The sequence below is a fragment of the Plecotus auritus genome (assembly GCF_963455305.1).
Source record: "Plecotus auritus genome assembly, chromosome: 9".
NCBI lineage: Eukaryota > Metazoa > Chordata > Mammalia > Chiroptera > Vespertilionidae > Plecotus > Plecotus auritus.
The window spans coordinates 108,055,414-108,074,798 of record NC_137783.1 but is presented as its reverse complement, the minus strand read 5'-3'; the positions used below and the strand labels follow the sequence as shown (position 1 = coordinate 108,074,798).

At 54.1% G+C, this 19,385-nt stretch overlaps 1 protein-coding gene across 1 annotated transcript in view; it reads right to left on the bottom strand.

Moving 5' to 3' along the window:
• Positions 1-19,385, bottom strand: part of LOC308233636 (guanylate cyclase D-like) — a gene marked incomplete at its 5' end in the record, with an annotated part of 31,205 nt that overhangs the window by 10,261 nt on the left and 1,559 nt on the right. The window contains 12 exons of the mRNA XM_080640621.1: positions 2,148-2,340; positions 2,781-2,944; positions 4,518-4,666; positions 8,208-8,357; positions 8,643-8,799; positions 9,042-9,218; positions 12,406-12,486; positions 12,924-13,049; positions 13,134-13,230; positions 13,882-13,966; positions 14,810-15,161; positions 16,943-17,238. Coding sequence (XP_080496747.1) covers positions 2,148-2,340; positions 2,781-2,944; positions 4,518-4,666; positions 8,208-8,357; positions 8,643-8,799; positions 9,042-9,218; positions 12,406-12,486; positions 12,924-13,049; positions 13,134-13,230; positions 13,882-13,966; positions 14,810-15,161; positions 16,943-17,238 — 2,027 coding nt within the window. The remainder of the gene's footprint in view (positions 1-2,147; positions 2,341-2,780; positions 2,945-4,517; positions 4,667-8,207; positions 8,358-8,642; positions 8,800-9,041; positions 9,219-12,405; positions 12,487-12,923; positions 13,050-13,133; positions 13,231-13,881; positions 13,967-14,809; positions 15,162-16,942; positions 17,239-19,385) is intronic.

The window sequence follows — 19,385 nt, the reverse complement described above, 5'->3', positions numbered from 1 at the left end:
GAGCGACTCATCCAGCTAACACATATTTCCTGAGGGCCTAGCACGTGCTGGACATTGCCAGGCACTGGGGACAGAGGGGTTTAGGTTGGAACCATGAAGTGTGGCAGACAACATACAAGGGTAGTTATGACAGCATCACACAGGAGCTCCTAACCATGTCTGGAATGACAAGGAAGCTAACCCGAGACCAGGATGACCAGAGGGAGCCAGGCAAAGAGGAGGGAGACCAGCGTTCCAGGACAAGGGAACAGCATGTGCAAAGGCCTTGTGGCTAGAGACAGCAAAGCATGCGTGAGGAATATAGAGGGCTGTGGAGGTGGAGTGACCAGAGATGCAGCCGGGGAGGTAGGCGGATCAGCTCCCGGAGGACCTTGTGGGCCACCAGGAACATCCATTTCACAGGGGTGGGAGCCCCACTAAAAGGGGGTTTGGGGACTAGAATACCCAGGCTCAAATTTCAGCGTCATATCCCACTGGGAATATGTAACTAGACAAGCCATTTAATCATCTCATTTTCCTCATCTGTAAAATAGGGGTACCAGTACTTACCTCACAGATTATTATGATGGCTAAGTGGATTAATACATATAAAGTACTTAGAACAGTGTCCAGTATACAGTGAGCACTCAATAATTACCGGTCATTGTTGTCTGGGATACTGTACATGATGCTGTCAGCAGACTGCCTGGCACCCCAAGCACTTAGTTCTCTCCCCTGAAGCTTCCTGTCCAAGCAGCCTTTCCACTCTGGCTTCAGCCCCAAGGCCCGCCTGCCCCATCCCTGTGTCCTTGGAGAGCTATGGCTGGAAGGGATCTGGGGAGTCACAAAGGAAGGCTAAGGCCAGTGGAGCTTGAGTATGGCCCTTTCCTGGAACCTCCCTCCCCACCTCCATTGCTGTGTCTAAAGCTGAGCCATGACCCCCAGCAACTGGATCTGAATAAAGGGCAGGGTAGGGCTGGGAAAGTCCCCCCAGCAGGCCCAGAGGGCCAGGAAGCTATCCCCAGTTTACAGAGCCCTTCTAGTAGGATCCAACCATTATCTGTGAATCCCTGCCCCCGCCCCCCTTTCTGGGACTGGAGTCATTATTTCTGTTTTACAGATAAAGAGCAGGGGCCCAGAGAGGGGAAGCCATTTGCCCAAAGCCACATGAAGCTGGGGACCAGGCTGGAATTTGAAGCCAGGATCAAGGGGTGCACAGATCATGAAGGGTTTTGACAGGCCTGCTAAGGCCCCCGCTGCCCTTCCCAGGGACCCCACCCATCCACATACTCCCACCACAGACCCCTTCGTGTCCAGCCATCACAACCCAGTCAGCGTCCTTCACGCTCACCAGGCCCACTCTCTCAAGCCTCACGCTGCAGTACGCATTCCCCCATTGTGACAGGAGCCACCACACCCAGAGTGAGCAAAGGTAGGAAGACAGCACTTCCTCCAGGAAGCCTTTCTTGCTCTTTATTCTGCATGTCTACCCCCGGCTGGCTGGAAACCTTCTCGGCCTTCACTGCCTCCCGATCATCACTTTCCCTGTGGGTTGGGTTGCCTTCGTCATTTACCTACAGCACCAAGTGCTCCCTGAAGACAGGCATGAAGCTGACTCCTCGTCTGCCCTTGCCCAGCTAGCCTGATGGAGGCTGAGAGGCCATGGAGACCAGAACCAAGTTGTCCCAGCCAAGGCTCCAGAGATGTGATAGAGCCTAACCAAGATCAACAGAGCTTCCTGTCTCATCCACAGCTGACCACAGATGTATGACTGAGTCTATCTGAGTCCAGAGAACTTTCCAGCTCACCTATAGGTTTGTGAGCAATCTACCTAGTAAAAGAATAACATGCTAATTGACGTACGTTCATGACAACCACCAGCCAATCAGGAGTGAGTATGCAAATCAACCCAACAAAGATGGAAGGTTACTTTGCATATGCAGGTGCCGAGCAGCTGTGGGGGGGGGGGGGGCATTCTTGCACGAATCTTCATGCATCAGGCCTCTAGTAATAAATATTTATCGTTTCACACACCTAGGTTTGGGGGTTGTGACACAGCATTAGCAACCTGATAAAAACACATGAAGAAATGACTGGAAGCAAATGTGTGACATCAACATAGTGGTAAAGGAAGGAGAGATGGAATGCCAGCCTCCTAGTACTCTCACCTTGTACACATCGTGGTTGCCCAGAACGGCATCGAACAGCGTGTAGAGGTCATTGAGCAGGCCCACCACCTCCATGGGCTCACTCAGGGCTGAGATGGTGGTGAAACCCACAATGTCACTGAAGTATATGGTGACGTGGTCAAAGTACTCCGGCTCCACAGTCAGCCCAGTTTTCAGAGCTTCGGCCACAGACCTGGAGGGATGGGACGGATCAGAGTCACAAGGTAGAAGGATCCCCTTCCCTCAGTTTGGAGGTAAGGGGGGGATATTTTGGAGGAAATCCTGGGTTGAATGTTAGGAGATCTGGGACAGATCTGCTGATGTTCTGGCTGCCCTCCAGCAAATGCCTGTATCTCTCTGGACACGACTTTCTCTAAAGTGAGTCGGGGACATTATACCCTCTCCTTGGCTCCCAAGAGAGTGAGGTAACAGAAATTCCAAACCCGGGTGCCCAGCACAGTGCCTAGCTCATGTAAGGGCTCTAAGAACATACGTTGGATAAATACCTGGTAAACAATGAATGAATTGAATGAATTCATGGAACCCAGATTTACTGAGCACCTACTGTGTTCCAGTCCCACGCTCAGAGCCACCGAGTCTAGAAGCACTACCAGGTCCTAAGGGGCCACTCACGGAGGGAGCATCTGAGAGAGCAGCCGTTCCGTCTTCTGCCTCTCCAGCTCCAGCTCCTCAGTCCGCGCCTGGACCAGATCCTCCAGGTTCTGGGAATACTTCTCCAACCTCCGCAGCATAGAGTCGGCAACGCTGGTCTTCTTGCCTTGGTTGATGCTTTTGAACTGAAGATGGAATAAAATTCCCAATTTATCCATGAAGGTCAGCACACTCAGCCCATAGCTTGTTCACAGTCTGGTTCACAGGAATGAGCCAGACACAGTCCCTGCCTGGAGGAAATGGACTGGTGGGGACCAGATATGGAATAGACAGGGGGTGGCAGCTCTGCTGAGGGAAAACACAGATGGCTGGGGGGGGCGCTGGGTTAGTTCTGTGTGAGGTGGGCAGAAAGGACTTTACAAAGGAGCCCAGGCTCAGCACAACATTACCGTTAACAAAACCTGGCCCTGCATCATTGGTTCTTACAACAACCCTGTGGAAAAGGCACTCTTTGTTCTTCTCAAAGATGGATGACAGATGGATGGATGGATGGATGGATGGATGGATGGATGGATACTAGATAGATGGGTGGATATGATGTATGAATGGATAAGTGGATAAATACATGGGTAGATAGATAGGTAGAAAGAATATATATAGCTTATTTATATAATAATCTGTTTCTACCTCTCGATTTCTCTCTATGCTCCAAAAAAATTTAAGTACTAAGAAAAATAAAGCAATGCCACAAAATAAAATAATAAATATATAAGGATACTGGGAACAAACAAGAATAACGTTGTGTTTTTTTTTTTTTTTAAACTATTTAGCATTGAGGTCTGTGTGCAAAATGCATACTAGAATTTGGTCCCAAGTTTAGATATGAGCTTCCTAGCAGCAAGGCCAAGAGGGAAATGTAGATGACATGATCCGTGGAGTCCACGAGACAATGAGGCATTAAACTGGTCTCAAGAGAAACACGCCTGCTGCTGCCCTGAGCAGAGAGCAGTACCTCCCTTAGGTCTCCTGTGAGGACAGCCGTGTGTGGTTACAAACCGTGCGGCCAACAGCCTCACAGCCTCTCCTTGACAGTGTTCTGCTGTGGCTGGGGCGTGGGGGCTGGGAAGGGGAGGCACAAAGGTATCACCTCAGGCTTGATGGGTTGGTCCTGTGGGAGCCATTAGCCGGTTCAGGCAGGCCCACACACGCCACTGCCCCACAGGCTCGTACAGACTTGCCTCACCCCTCCTTCTGCAGTCCCCAGGGCAGGCCTGGGGGCCCCAGTGCCCCTCACATCCCCCACTCACTCGGCAGGGAACCAGTGCTGCCACCACAGCCACAAACAGCCTCTCTGCCCCATGCCAGGAGGCCCAGGATAGGGTCGGGGTTCTCAGTGCCAGCTCTGCAGACAGATGAACCTGGGCTTGGCCTCCAGCCCCACCTTTCACTCCCTCAGTTACCTTGGGCAAGTCCCCTCACCTCTCTGTGCCTCGGTTTCTCTCTGTAAAGCCCAGATAATAACAATGCTTCTTCGGAGAACGATAACGAGGACTAAATGAAGTAAGCGGAGCACAGCGTGGGGCGTGGTGCTCAGGAAGGCACTCAGAGGCGGTACCTCAGGCCCCTCTCAGGGTTACTGTGCTGGCCTATTGCCCCTTTTCAGGGCCCCAGGGATAGTGTAGGGTTTCCACTGGGCAAAGTGAGGTACATTGATCAGCCATTTCTTGTGAGCACTCGGCTCCTCCCGGGAGCACCGACCTGCGTGTAGATCTGGTCCAGGCTGGGTCTGTCCTCCGGAGCCTCCTCCCAGCACTGCTCCATCAGCTGGATGCACTCGGGCGGCCCGTGGTCAGGGGACACCCGTGGCCGGCACAGGGGAGGGGGCGATGCCACCTTTCTGATGATTTCTGCAACAAACACCATGTGGTGGTGGCCCCGAGGTCCCCAGGAGGGCTGTGGGAGGGGCCTGGGGCCTGAGAGGGAGAGCAGGGTAGGCCTGTGCGGCAATGTGAATGGGGCCTTGAAGGTGCTCCTTGGCCCCTGCTCTGGGCCCCGAGGCATGGTGGTCGGTGGACCCAGGACTCTTGCTTCCCTGGGCCCGCCCTGGGTGTGGCTAGGGAAAGGGTCTCAGAGAAAGGGCCTACTTTGGAGTGGGCTTTAAATTCCTGGTCTGCCACCACCTGTCTGTGAGATGGTGGACGGGCAGTGACGTGTCTGAGCCTCCGTCGCCCCATCTGTGAAATGAGCGTAATAAACTGCCCTCTTGAGAGGGGTGCTGAGGGAGGAGATGGTAGAGGTTAGGTGCCAGGCACCCAGCAGGCTCTCCCCACCCCCAGATGCTGAATCAAGTGTTGCTGCTCTGTTGCCAGTGATGGTCACCGGCTCTTTTCACCAGCCCTGCCTCCTGGAGACTCTCTGGTGCCAACTCCCCACAAGTGCAAAGCAAAACCGTATCTTCATCATCATCACCGCCGTCATCACCATCATTTTCCCAAGACGACCCTGCCGTGGACCTTCCTGTCCCCCCTCCATGTGACAAGACCGCCAGACTAAGTTGAGGTCAGATGGATTGGTGTTCTAGCTCTGGCTCTGCCCCTTGGCATCACTCTGTGCCTTGGTTTCTCCACCTGACGATGGATGGAAAGAACCTCAGGAAGCTGCTGGGGAGCCCGGGGAGCTGAGAAATTCAAGGACGCTGGGAGGGAGAGGGGCTGAGCACACATTCAGGCTGTCAGCGGGTCAGGAGGGAATGTCGACATTATCCGTTTACATTCTCTACAAGTTACATCACCGCTCTGAGCCTCGGTTTCCTCACCGGTATTTCCTCACCAGTAAAAGGGGCAGAATAACGGCACAGACCTGCCAGGGCTGTTTCCAGGCAGCGCTGATTAATCTCCTCTGAGGAGACCCTCCTCCCCTGGAGGGAGGAGGGCATCCTGGGAGCCAGGGAGGAGAAGCGTCTTTCTGGATTTCACTCCCCTTCCCATCTCTTTGTTGGCCTCCTTGTTGAGGGGAATGCCTGCATCACTGTCCCATTTCACAGACAGAGAAACTGAGGTTCCTAAGTCGACCACAGCCACAGGGCCGCTAAAACGTAGACTCTAGAACTGGGCCGGATCTCCTCCCAACCTGGGCGATTTCCTCGATCCGCCCAGAGGTTCGCAGCCTGCGGCTCAGACCCGAGGGCCTCTGAGTGAAGGGTCTGGCAGCTGGATGTGCTTACAAAGGGGTGTGAGCAGATGGAACCCATCGTTCATCGTGCGCGCACACATACAACACATTTTCAAAAGTATTCAGCTGGTGCTGTGATGACTAACATACAAATCCATTTCAAAGTGTGGCTGAGTTCAGAGCAGATTTTGTCTTTGGGTATTCTCTCAGGCAGCGGATATTAAAAGTCAAATAGGAGCATGTGAGGCTCCAGCCTTTTCTGAGCTTGGAACGAAGTCCTCCTAGGCCAGTGGTCGGCAAACTCATTAGTCAGCAGAGCCAAATATCAACAGTACAACGATTGAAATTTCTTTTGAGAGACAAATTTTTTAAACTTAAACTTCTTCTAACGCCACTTCTTCAAAATAGACTCGCCCAGGCCGTGGTATTTTGTGGAAGAGCCACACTCAAGGGGCCAAAGAGCCGCATGTGGCTCGTGAGCCGCAGTTTGCTGACCACGGTCCTAGGCGAACCTGCTGGGAACCACTGGCCCAGGCCCGGCCCGCTGTCCTCACCCCATGCGTCACCATGACTGATGGGCCCTGCTGCACATCCAGTTCCGTGGGGAGATGCTCCGTGGATGTGGATGGCACCGAGAGATTTCAGGGCAAAAGCACTGAGTGTGGGTCAGGGAACTTTTGCTCAAATCCCAGACCCACTGCTTCCCACTGAGGAGTCTCCTCTCTGAGCCTCACTTAACTCTCTCTGAAAAGAGTGCACTTACCCACCTCCCAAGTGCCCCACACATACAGGATCTTAAAAAGATGCTATTTCTAACAGGGTCTGTGTCCAAGTGGGAGAATCAGGAGAGAACCTGAGAGCCTCAGTAGCACAACCCTAAAACTACCCAGGAAGGTTTTTACTGGGAGCCCACAGGGAGCCAGGCACTTTGTCTAAAGTATTTCACTGAATCCTCACAACTACTCTGGGAGGCAGGCATGACGGTCCCATTTTACAGAGGAGGAAACCGAGGCTCAGAGTCTGAAAGGGATTTACTCATTGTCATGAGGTGAATTGGTATGGAGCTGGGCTTAGGTGGGTGAACCCTAACATTTTATGCCTGTGTTCTTAACATTTTACTCCCTATGATCAGGAAAAGCACCCCAGGAAGTAGCAGACCCTGGTCTCACAGCCCAACCCAAGGGTGGCCATGGGGTTCCAAGCCTGGTCCCTGCACCTAAGGCAGATGGAGCCCCGGCCTGAAGGGTCCTGCACTGGCAGCATGGCTTGGGGGTCCCATCTGGCTGGTCTTCCCTCTATCAGTGCAGATGGGGCGGGGGAGGGAGGACAGCTGAGGAATGTTGAACAAATGGCCTGATGAACCCCCCTCCTTCCCACTCCTCCACCTCATAAGTTTGGGGCCTGGAATGCTCATTATTCACTGAGCAGCGCTTTGGTGCAGAAAGGAAGTGGGCCAGCCTCCTTGTGAGTCACAGATTATCCACTGGGGAACGGGGGTGGGGAATGGGTGAGGAGGGGACAGGATGGTGGGCTCGGCTCCACCACTGCCCTGCATTTCAGGCTGAGATGCCAGGGTCCCTGTGGGGACAGGTCCTGGGACTGGGTGGGAAGAGCAGCCTGGAGTCCAGGAAGCCCTGACAGAGAACATGGAACGAGAGGAAACATTTCTGAAGTTTGGCCCTGGCACTGGGGTCAGAGGTGAGAAAATGTCTAAGACCAGGTGACAGTGGGAAAGGTGTGATGATTCTCCTGTACACCCCAAAGTGTGGGCACAGAGATGCTCTGGAAGGAGCCCCACCCAGCAGAGAACCAAGCCCCCAAGACTGAGCAGCCTGGCCACATCAGACATGGGCCAGATGTCTGGCACATCTTAAGTTTGATTCCCGTTCTAAAGGGGAGAAAGCTGAGGCTCAGAGAGGGTGAGTGATCTGTGTCAGGACACACAGTAAGGAAATGCTACAGCTGGGGAAGAACCGAGGTCTGCATGGACACAAAGTGTGTGCTGAGCAGCGGGGTGCTCCGCCTGAGCATCTGCACACTCAGCAATGACCCTGGGAGAGGCTGGAAGGGTTGGGGCTTTCCCCAGAAACCAGTGTCTTTAGCCCCGGAACTGGTCAGCTGCCATTTTGGCAGAGTTGCTGAAGGCTGCCTGGCTTAAGCCAAAGAAACCCAACAGCTTGTGGTCAAACAGGCAAGTGTGTCTGTGTGGTTACTTTCAGGCCCGAATTTCGTGATGTCACGGAGCTCCCTGACCACGTGGGGAGGGGGGTGCTGTACCTTCTGCCAAGAGCCCCGAGGAGCTGTAAGGTGGGCCTCGAGTCAGAACCTCCTGCAGGATAATGCCAAGGCTGAAGACGTCTCCTTTGAGGGTGCCCCGCCCGGTCCCCCTGGGCCCCCGCAGCAGCTCCGGAGCTGTCCACAGCAGGTCTGCAATCACAGGGCAGGGCCACACCATGTCACCCTCTAACCACTCACGCTGGGCTGAGCTGGGCAGCCATTTCCCACATGTGGTGTCACCACCTTCTCCCTTCAGCCCCAGGAGGATCTGGGTTCCTCCCCATTCACAGTGAGGGGCCCGAGGCTCAGGGAGGACAGCCGCCAGGTCTCCCGACACAGAGTGCTGGAGGACTGGAGAGCTCGCCCTCTCCCCTGCCTCACAAGCACCCGATTTAAACAGAGGCCTCAGAACCAACTGCCCACCCCTGAGCTGACCTTCCGGGGCGGGCCACGGGCAGGGAGCCCGCCGAGCACCCAGGAGCCCTGCATAGCCGTGGTCAGTGACCTTCAGCACAAAGCGCTCATCCACCACACAGTTTCGGGACTTGAGGCGGCCGTGCGGGAAATGTTGATGATGCAGATACCGCACGCCCTGGGGTGGACATAATGGGGGTCCATTAGGCCTTTGGTGAGTGAAGGGGACCCTGGTCCTCTCAGAATTCCCACGGACCCCAGAAACCCTTCCTGCCTCCCTCACCCTTTGCCACACTATTTAGACTTGTCTCAGACAAAGTAAAGAGAGCCCGGGGCCTGGGAAGTCTGAGCATCTTGTCTCCTTCCCCTCCCCATTGCCCCACCCAACCCCCCAGTTCCAGGCGCAGGGGAGGTTCTCACACGAATCAAATCCAGCAGCAGGGAGGCCTGGAAGGTCCAGTCCAGCCTCAGAGCCTCATTCTGCAGCAGGTCCTCCAGGCTGCCCCGGGCACAGTGCTCCAGCACCAGGGCACTCACCCCAGGGGCCACAAAGAGCCCCAGGCAGATGGCAACGTTCTCATGCCGCAGCTCTCGCATCTGCCAGGGCAATGAGCATCGTGGGGCCCCCAGGGTTGGACCAGGTGAAATCCACAACTCTCAGCACATCAGCACAGGGCTGAGCATAGAGAGGCATCAGACATGTTGGATGGGTAGATGGATGATGGATGCATGATAAGCGGAGGATAAATGGATGGGTGGGTGGATGGATGGATGGATGGATGGATGGATGGATGGATGAGTAAGTGAGTGAAAACACAATAGATGAATAAGTGAATGAGCTTTAACCAGTTCCACAGTACAGGGATCTAAGCCTGTTTCCCAACCTAAGTGGCACCATGATCCTGAAAACCCCAAGACTCAGTGACTGATAAGGAGGAGGAGAGGTGCAGAAGGGATCAGGGCCAAGCAGAAAGCAGCCTCCCTGATGGCTGCCCAACAGTCCAACCTGCGATGCTAGCATTTGTTCAAGCAAAAAAGGTGGAACTCTTGCCTAGGAAGGCCCTCCTCACAAAAACAGTTCAAGGGTCAACTAAGAGACGGAGCGCTGAACACTCTCCCCCTTAGAGATTCACAGGCATATTACCATGCTAGAGGCCTGATGCATGAAATTCATGCAAGGGGCTCAGCACTTGCAGCTGCGGCTTCATCCAGAAGGTGGTTCGGTTGTCAGTCTAATTAGCATAGTATGCTTTTACTAGAGGCCCAGTGCACAAAATTCGTGCACAGGGGAGTGTGTCCCTCAGCCCAGCCTGCACCTTCTCCAATCTGGGACCCCTCGAGGGTCTCACAATCCAGGACTGCTGGCTCCCAACTGCTCACCTGCCTGCCTTCCTGATTGCCCCTAACTGCTTCTGCCTGCCAGCCTGATCACCCCCTAACCACTCCCCTGCCAGCCTGATTGATGCCTAACTGCTCCCCTGACAGCCTGTTTGCCCCTAACTGCCCTCCCCTGCAGGCCTGCCTGGTCACCCCTAGCTGCCCTCCCCTGCAGGCCTGGTCACCCCTAACTGTCCTCCCCTGCAGGCCTGGTCCCTCCCAACTGCCCTCCCCTACTGGCCTGATTGCCCACAACTGTCCTCCCTTGCAGGCCTGGGTCCCCCCCAACTGCCCTCCCCTGCTGGCCATCTTGTGGTGGCCATCTTGTGTCCACATGGGGGCAGCCATCTTGTGTCTTGGAGTGATTGTCAATTTGCATATTACTCTTTTATTAGATAGAAGGATAGAGGCCTGGTGCACGAGTGAGGGCCAGCTGGTTTGCCCTGAAGGGTGTCCAGGATCAGGGTGGGGGTTCCCTTGGGGTGTGGGGTGGCCTGGGCGAGGGGCCTGTGGTGGTTTGCAGGCTGGCCACGCCCCCTGGCGACCCAAGCGGAGGCCCTAGTATCTGGGATTTATTTATCTTCTATAATTGAAACTTCGTAGCCTTGAGCAGAGCCAAGCCTCCTGCTCGCTCTGTGGATGCAACCATTTTTGTTGGGATTTGTTTATCTTCTATAATTGAAACTTTGTAGCCTTGAGTGGAGTCCAGGGCTGGCCAGGGTGTGCGGAAAGCTTAGCTTCCTCCATTGCCGGGGAAACCCAAGCCTCCTGCTCGCTCCGTGGCTGCAGCCATCTTGGTTGGGTTAATTTGCATACTCGCTCCTGATTGGCTGGTGGGCATGGCTTGTGGGTGTAACGGAGGCACGGTCAATTTTCATATTACTCTTTTATTAGATAGGATTATTATAGATGTGGGGAGGTAAGAATGGCCTCAGATTCTTTGACACCCCTACCATCAAAGGTGGGGCCTCTGTGCCCTTCCCTTGAGTATGAGTGGGCTCTGTGACACTGTGACCAATAGGACATGGTGGAAATGGTCCGGAGAGTTTCAGGTCTGGGTCTTAGAACAGTGGTCGGCAAACTGCGGCTTGCGAGCCACATGCAGCTCTTTGGCCCCTTGAGTGTGGTTCTTCCACAAAATACCACGGCCTGAGCGAGTCTATTTTGAAGAAGTGGCATTAGAAGAAGTTTAAGTTTAAAAAATTTGTCTCTCAAAAGAAATTTCAATCGTTGTACTGTTGATATTTGGCTCTGTTGACTAATGAGTTTGCCAACCACTGTCTTAGAAGACTGACAGCTTCTATTTCCTGTCTGTTGGAGCCCCGAATGACCACAAGAAGTCCTCTACCCAGAGTCACCATGCAAGAGAGACCATATGGAGAGGCCCTAGGAAAATTGTTTAGCCAAGCCCTGCCCAAATTTCCTACCCACAAAATTGTAAGATATTATAAAATAATCTGGGGGATTATTTTAGTTGTTGCTTTAAGCCAGTAAATTTGGGGCTAAATTGTTCCCCAGGCAAAGATAGCAAGAACAGCATGTTAAAAATCCTGAGAAGTCCTATCGCTAACCCAAGCAATTTCCAAACTCATTTGACCACAATCGAGCCTTTTCTTCTAGGAAACATCTATGTACATTGGTTACAAGATGCCCACTGAAATGCCTAACCTCCAGCCACTTAGTCTCTACAAACCTAATTTCAGATGTTGGGAATAATAATAAAATCCATAATTTATCAAAGCTGTACCACTTGGCAGGACATGGCTAGGTTTTTTCATAAATTCTCTCCCATCTTCAGAGTTCCCCTGGGGTGGTTTTATTAGCTCCATTCAACAAGAAAGCTAAGTGTCCTGTGAGGGCAGGATTCCACCTGGGATCTTCCCAACTCAGATCCTGGGCTCCTCCTCCATCCCCCAGCCTCTCAGGATGGTGATAATCTCAGGGGTGAAGGGACTTATATGATTAGTGATGATAAGTGACTGGAAGGGATCCTGTCTCTTCTCCATGGCTGTATCCTCCAAACCCAGAACACAGCTTGGCAGAGTGGGTGCTCAATAAATAGTGAATAAATGGGTGGGTGGGTGGAGGGACAGCAGGTGCAGGATGAGGCCCTTGGATGGTGCTGAATACACACAGGTGGTGATACTGATGGGAATGTGGCTCTGGTGGTCATGGTGACGATCACATTAAGGTGGTGACATGACTTTGGGATGTTGGTGTGTAATGATGACAGTGAGGGTGTATAACTGTGATGGACGTGGTGGCCAGATGGTGGCGATTGTGCTAATAGGAGGACTTCCTTTCTAAGGCGAGAAGCTGCCACATTGAGTAGGGACCAATCCAGACCAACAGGGCCTCCTGACGGCACCCCGCCCCAGCCCACCCTCCAGGCCCTCTGCAGCCCTACCTGTCTCAGGAGGCGGAGGCAGCTGGGCCGCAGCTCTGGGGCCATGCCAGCTTCCAACATCTTCAGCCGCACCCACTCCCCCTGCTCAAGGAGGAACAAGAGTTCAGCTGCTGCCGATTCCCAGCTGTGTGACCCCGGGCGGACCCTCAGCCTCTCTCAGCCTCAGCTTTTCCCCATAAATGAGTTCTCTCTGTGTGCTCCGAGGCCAGGGGACACAAAAGTTGGACTTGGGCTGTGGCCCTGGGAAAGAGCCAGGGGCCCGGCTTGGCGGACAGACTCAAGTTCCCGTCCTAACTCCACCACTTTCAAGTTCTGTGACCTTGGGCAGGTGACTTCCGATCTCTGAGCTTCACGTTTCAATTCTGATGCCCACCCCATGCAAGGCGGACAAGATGGTGGCTATCAAGGCGTTAGCTCCTGGCCCCAAGGTCAGTTTTACTCTGCAGGGCCTCAGACACCCCAAACCCTGGAGTGTGACCCAGGGACTCCAGGGCAGGGGCAGAGGCAGAGGCTCCCACCTGGTACAGGGCCACATTGGTAGGCTCCTGGGGGCTCCTTGCTGACCCCTGGGCCACCGACCTCAGGCTCCCACCATCTGCCGCACTTCTTGATTCACTCGCACTATCCCTATCGGTATGCAGCCTCTGGAGGGGGCAGGCACGGTCAAAAGCTTAGACAGGGCCTCAGTCCCCTGCTTGCACACCCAGCCCAGCTCCTGGCCCACCCACCCGACCGCTCAGTGGTGGATGGATGAAGGCGAGCTCCTGGGCTGTCAGCAGGATCCGGTGAGGCCCCCACACCAGCTGCAGCTGCCGGACGCCCAGTCTGGAAGGGAGAGAAAATGCAGGGCAGAGGGGCTGGCACAAATGTCAATCTGGCCCCTTTGACCTGCCTCTGACCCAGAGCCCTCACCTATCCTCTCTCCATTTCTTTTCCTGCCTCCCCAGCAGTCCCACCAAGCAGTGCCCACCTCAGAGGCCCTCAGCCCGGCTCAGAGCTGGACTCCCAGCCTGATGTGCCTGCTGGTCTCAGCCTCAGTGTTCCCATGTTGCCTGGAGGCCTCAGGGGCAGCCAGAGCCTGGGGTGAGGCCTGGGAGAGGAGGGCTGCTCCTTCCTGGGTGTGGCTGAGGCTCAGGGAACAGACATCTTGAGACCCAGATAGAACTGTTTACAAAGCTGAAGGTCGTCCTGGCCAAGCCCACTGCACAGATGCTTGGCTGAAACTCGAGGAGGATGGGGTCTCATGTGAGGCCCAGGCTTCTTCCCCAAGTCTCCCACGGGCCTCCTCAGGAGATACCCCGGCCTCACAGAGTCTGACAGAGGCTCTAGGATGGACAGGAGTGCAGGACCATCCTGAGGTCCTGGGAACAGACGATGGGAAAGCCCCTGCAGATTGCCAGGGCTCTGCCCGCAGGAGAGAGGCCCTGAGGGGCTAGGGGCGCAGAGGGGCATGCTGGCTCAGGCACACAGTCTCACCTGATGAGGCAAGTGAGGGCCCCACCCGCTAGCACCACGACACAGGCCAGGGCCAGAGTGAGGAAGCTGCCTGGGGGCTGCGTACCTGGGGGAGGTGAGGGCAGACGTGAGTCCTAACAATAACAACCGCACAAGGAGTACAGCCCCCCACTCAGCTCCCGCACCTGCTTCTTGGCCCCCTCTGGGAAATGGGGACACCAACCTCTGCCCACCCCCTCCCAGGGGTGAGGTTCAGAATGGCCCCCAATTAGGAAATTCCTATCTGTGGCCAGATCATCACACACAGATATTGATTCCAGTATTGCTGTCTGGGTTCTCATCTCAGGCTCCCTGCCTTGGCCAGGAGGACCCTGCTCAGACCCCATCATAGTCCTGATCACACTATGGCCTTTTGTCTGCCAGATTCAGGTCTCTTTTCACTAGACTGAGAGCAGCTGGACAGCAGAGCCTGTGTCTCAGTCATCTCAACGTCCCTGGCTGCTAACACAGGGCCTGGACACGGCAGGTGCTGGATTAAAACTGTGTATCCCTGTCCATTGTTATCCTACTTCTTACATGCCCTTCACAATGGGCCACTCACTACTTGTTCTGGCGGTCAGTGCCATTGTCATTCACTTTGACTGTCAGAAGAGTCCTCCTTACACTGAATCCAAATCTCGAGCTTTGATGTCAGGAGTCGAATGAGAAGCAGCTGCCTGGGACCACGTGCTCTGGGAGTGTTTTAGCCCTACTCAGCAGAGCGGAGGCCTTGCTAACCTTCCCTGCACCTCACAACTGGTGGTTCAATCTTCTCAACAGAGTGCCAAGTCTCTTCTTTGTACCTGTTCCTGCACCTCGTGGGACTGACTTGACTGTCCACATGGAGAGCCTTAATGAGTGACGGACGGACGGACGGACGGACGGACGGATGGATGGATGGGTGAATTACCTCTGACGCAGAGTGCATTGGGGTCAAACCAGCAGCTGGAGTCACGTGCCGGAGGGGCCCCTCCTGGAAAGTGGATGGCCCTGCCCAGGGGCTGCACCTGCCACGTGCCTGTGTCCAGGATGTGGGTGGGGACCAACTGGCTCTCCTGACCATCTGTGTCCAAAATGACGTACTGAGCCAGCCTCCTGCCCTTCTCATCTGTCCGGATCCTCTGGCTAAAGCCAGCCACATCCAGAGCCCCTGTGTGGGCCCCTAGGTGGCCCGAGGGCCCTGCCCCATGGCTCCCAGAGTGGTTCAGGGCATGGGCCAGCAGGACCACAGCATCATAGATGGTCCCAAAGAGCGGGGACACCTGTGGAAGAGAAGGTCCCTCAACCCCATTACCCCTGGCACAGGCTCCCAGAAATGTCTGAGCCCTGGCCCTCCTGCCAGCAGCCATCGCTAAGATTATCACCCCCTAACCATCACCCCCCAACATACTTCTCTTTTTGATCCCACCATCACCTCAGTCCCCACTCAGCAGCCTCACAATCCCCATTACTGCCACCATCATGGCCACCAACACCATAGCTCTGGCGTCTCACAGGCATCTCAGATCTACCTAATAAGCCCCAAACAAAACTCCTGGCCCTGCAAGGTCCCGCCTGGTTCCACCACACCAAACCCGTCCCCTGCCCCCGCCCCCCGACTTGTTTTAGGAAATGGAACTGCCACCTGCCTGGTGTCTCAAACCTCAGCTTGATTCCCGACTCCTCTCTTTCTCACTTCCAGTTCATCATCACATCTTTTTGGCTTTATTTCAGACTTTATTCCGAACTCAACTGACTGCCACCTAGGTCTGTGTTACCCTCACTGCTCACCTGGACCACACAGGAGCTTCCCAAGGGCCTCCTTGCTTTTTAGCCCTCTTCCGGCCATTTCCCATAAAGCAGTCAAAGTGATTTTTAAAAAGACAAATAAAATAATTCCTTACTTAAAGCCCACTGATGGTTTTTCTTTGTTAAGTTCAGGCTCCTAACCCTGGCCTAGAATGACCCTCATGATGAGACCCAAGCTCATCTCGGATCCCTCTCCCCATCACTCAGGACAGTCCAGCCACTCCTTCTACCTGCTCCTCTGGCTTTGAAGCGCATGCTGCCCTGGGGCCTTTGCACTTGCTGTTTTCCCCTACCTGGCTGCTCTTCATCCAGAGCTTCACCTGGCTGCCTCCTTATCACTCAGCACTCAGCTCAAGTGCCACCTTCTCAGCGGGCTTCCCTGCCCATCCTATCTCTTGTTGCCCACTATCCATGCCAGCCACTCTCTGTCACTTTACCCTGTTTTATCTTATTGGCAACATTATCACTATAAAATTTTGTCATCAGGTTGCTCGGTTATTGTCTATCTCACACCAACAGAATGGAAGCTGCTTGAAAGCGTCTTGTCCATCATTGTGTCCCTGCCACCTGGCACAGTGGCACATGAGAAGGACTCACTTCACATTTGTCAGATGAATCACTGGTTTAATGACCCTTCATCAGCATCCGAATCTCTGTCAACACCTCTAGACACCACTGTCTTCTTATATCAAAAAGCAGAGCCACCTGAGTCTTATGAGCCCAAGCCGAGCCACAGCCACATCCCCCACCCAATACTCCTCAGATTCACCATGGTGACTCCAGAAAACCTTCCCACTCTCCAACACTGCCAGCACTCTCTCCTTCTCATCGGCACAATTTGCTAGAGAGATACAGAGAAAGGAGAGGAAGAACGTCTGCAAGAGAAAGAGCAGCTGGGCCAGAAATGACAAATAGAGGAATTGAGTCAGAGATTTAAAAAATAGAAGCAAAAGAGACTCAAGAGGAGAACTGAGCCAGCAGGCCAAAAGAGTGAATAATATGAGAAAGGACACACACACACACACACACACACACACACACACACACACACACTATGAAAGGAAGAGAGTATTCCAGGGACCAGAGAAAGACCCTTTGTCAAATAAGGGATGGGTCCTGTGCCCACAGAGGAGGTGGGACTGACAGGCCAGGTGGGCAGCTGGCCAAAGCCAGGAAGGCCTGCATGGGGAGGAGTGCGTGCACAACTGCCCCCAGCCCCGTGCTCTGAATCCGGTGAGGGTCTGCACTGACCTACCTGCTGTGGATCCAGGTGGGCGGCTCCTTCTTCACTGGCCTGGGCAGCTTTGATGACCTTGTCCACGGGGCCAGACTCCAGGGTGACGCTGAGCACTGCATCATAGACCTCCCGAAGGGGCCCACCCTGGCCAAGCGCTGGGTAGGAGCGGTTTCGGTAGGGCAAGGCGAAGAGCATGGTGTCGTAGGGCAGGAAGACCAGCCTCCCGTCTGCCAGGCCCTGGGCCCACGCTTGTCTCAGAAGGGCCATCTGTTCAGAGCCTCCCAGGAGCGCCGAGTGCATGCACAGCACCACGACTGGAGGCAGACGTGGCAGGCTCACTTTTACATGCCTTCCTTAAAGCCCAGAAGTCAGTGGCCCAGAGCTCTTAGGTCCACCCCCACCCTCTGCCAAGCACCGCCCCGCCCTCCCCCCCCCCCCCCCCACTTCTCCATCAGTCTGGGGAAAGGAGAAATATCCCTTCTATCTGCTCCCTCTGTAACCATAACATCCAGGACCACCCAATCTCACCTGAGAATAGCTCCCTTCTAGCCTGCACACCCAATCATCATGACCCACTTCCCACCCTCCCTGTGCCCTGCTGTCTCTGACAATTGCTAACGTATACTGACAGCTTTCTCTGTGTTAGCCTAAAGTACTTTTGCAAACATTTAGTCCTTTGATATTACAACAGTACTAAGAAGTATGTTTATCATTATCTCTACTTTCAGATAGGAAACCAAGGCTCAAAAAGGTTAAGGAATGGTCCCAGGTTCCTGTTGCAATCCCTTTCTCCAAAGAATCCAGGAGCATGGAGCCACCAAGGAAGGTCGATGGCCTCCTTGCTGGGGCCTGGGGACCCCTGTCATGTGGAAGGAAGTCAGAGCCTGAAGCCCAGCCTCTCTCTGGTGAGCCCTGGGTGGCCATGCTATGTGGACATGGGCAGGAGCCACCCCATCGTGGCCTCAGAATTGTAGGAAAGATCCTCTGAGAGAGACCCACCAGGACTGAAGGGAAACAGAACCAGGGCTTCCTTTGTCCCTTTTCCTCTGCCTGGCTTCTGTTCCACTTCCCATCAAACCTCCCCTCTCCCTTACTTGGAGTTGGAGCTGTTCTATATTTGGCCACACGAGGGAGCTAATGCACAAAACCGGGGAGGTTCATGGGTAAAAGCCTACATTGATTGTAAGCAGTGCTCTCTTTCTCTCCTCTTCACAACCCATGAAGTAAGGACTTTTATTAGGAACATATCATTGATGAGGAAATTATAGCACAGAGAGGTTTAGTGACTTGCCTGAGGTCACACAGCTGGTAGGAAGTGGGTCAAGTGTGGGATCCTGGCTATCTGAGTCCAGAGAATGTGCCCCTAACCACTCTGCATCCTGGCTCCAGAAAGTCAGCACAGTGGCTGGAATGCCAAGTGTCGGAGAGGGCGTCTGATGAGTTTTCCCCCACTGACGGCCACCATGTTCCAGCCACACAGAGGTGAACTGCTCATTCTCCCAGTCCCGTTAACACACTGCCACCATTGCTTTGCACTAGCTGACCCCTCTGCTTGGAATGCCTTCCCCCTCACCCCCTCCTGCAATCAACTTCTCATTTTCAGGCTCTGCCCTAATGTCCCCTCCTCTGTGAAGCCCTGCCCACCCCCAAGTAGATCAGCTCCCCCAGCCTCTGGGCTTCTCTGTTGTCTAAATACACATCTGTCTCCTGCCAGACTCCAGCTCCAAACCGCTGGGACCCAGCCAGTTCCTCCCCGATCCCCAGAGCCGAGCCAGGGTCAGGGGCAGAGCCGTGCTCAGTGAGGCTTGGGTGAATGTTTACAAAGCACTGTTTACATACATCTACTCCTTGGGAGGCGTTTCCTCATTCTCCTTTCACTCCTGAAAACCAGGCTCAGAGAAGTGAGGCCACGCCCCAGGGGCAGCGGGAACACGGGGCCAGGTCCCTTGCTCCTCTCTGCTCTAAGTCACTACCAGCCACGGGAGCTCGGGGGCTGCCAGCCCGCCCCTCCTCCCTGGAACTGGCCTCCGTGCCCCCAGATCTAGAACTTGGTGGTTGGTCCCCGTGGTTTTCAAACTGTGCCCAGTGGTAACAAATACATTTTACACTGTGTGCTCTTAACCTGCGTATATAAAACTTGAGTACACTCACAAAACTGAGAGGTTTCCAAGAGCGAGACTTCATCCTGCTGTCTGCAATGCACTCTCACCCTCACTACTTTTATTCCATTTTATTTTATTCTATTCTGTTTCATTCTTCTCTGTCACTTTCGATTTCATTCTCTTTCTTATTGTTGTAATGCTGGTCTGATTCACTAAGTTAGCTTATGGACCCAAACGGCCCACAGTGTGAAAACCCCCAGTCTAGATGAACTCTAAGGTCCCTTCTGCCTTCCAGGTGACAACTCTCCCTATACCCCGTTCTGCCATGCATCTCCCTGGCTAACTACTTCCTTAAAGAC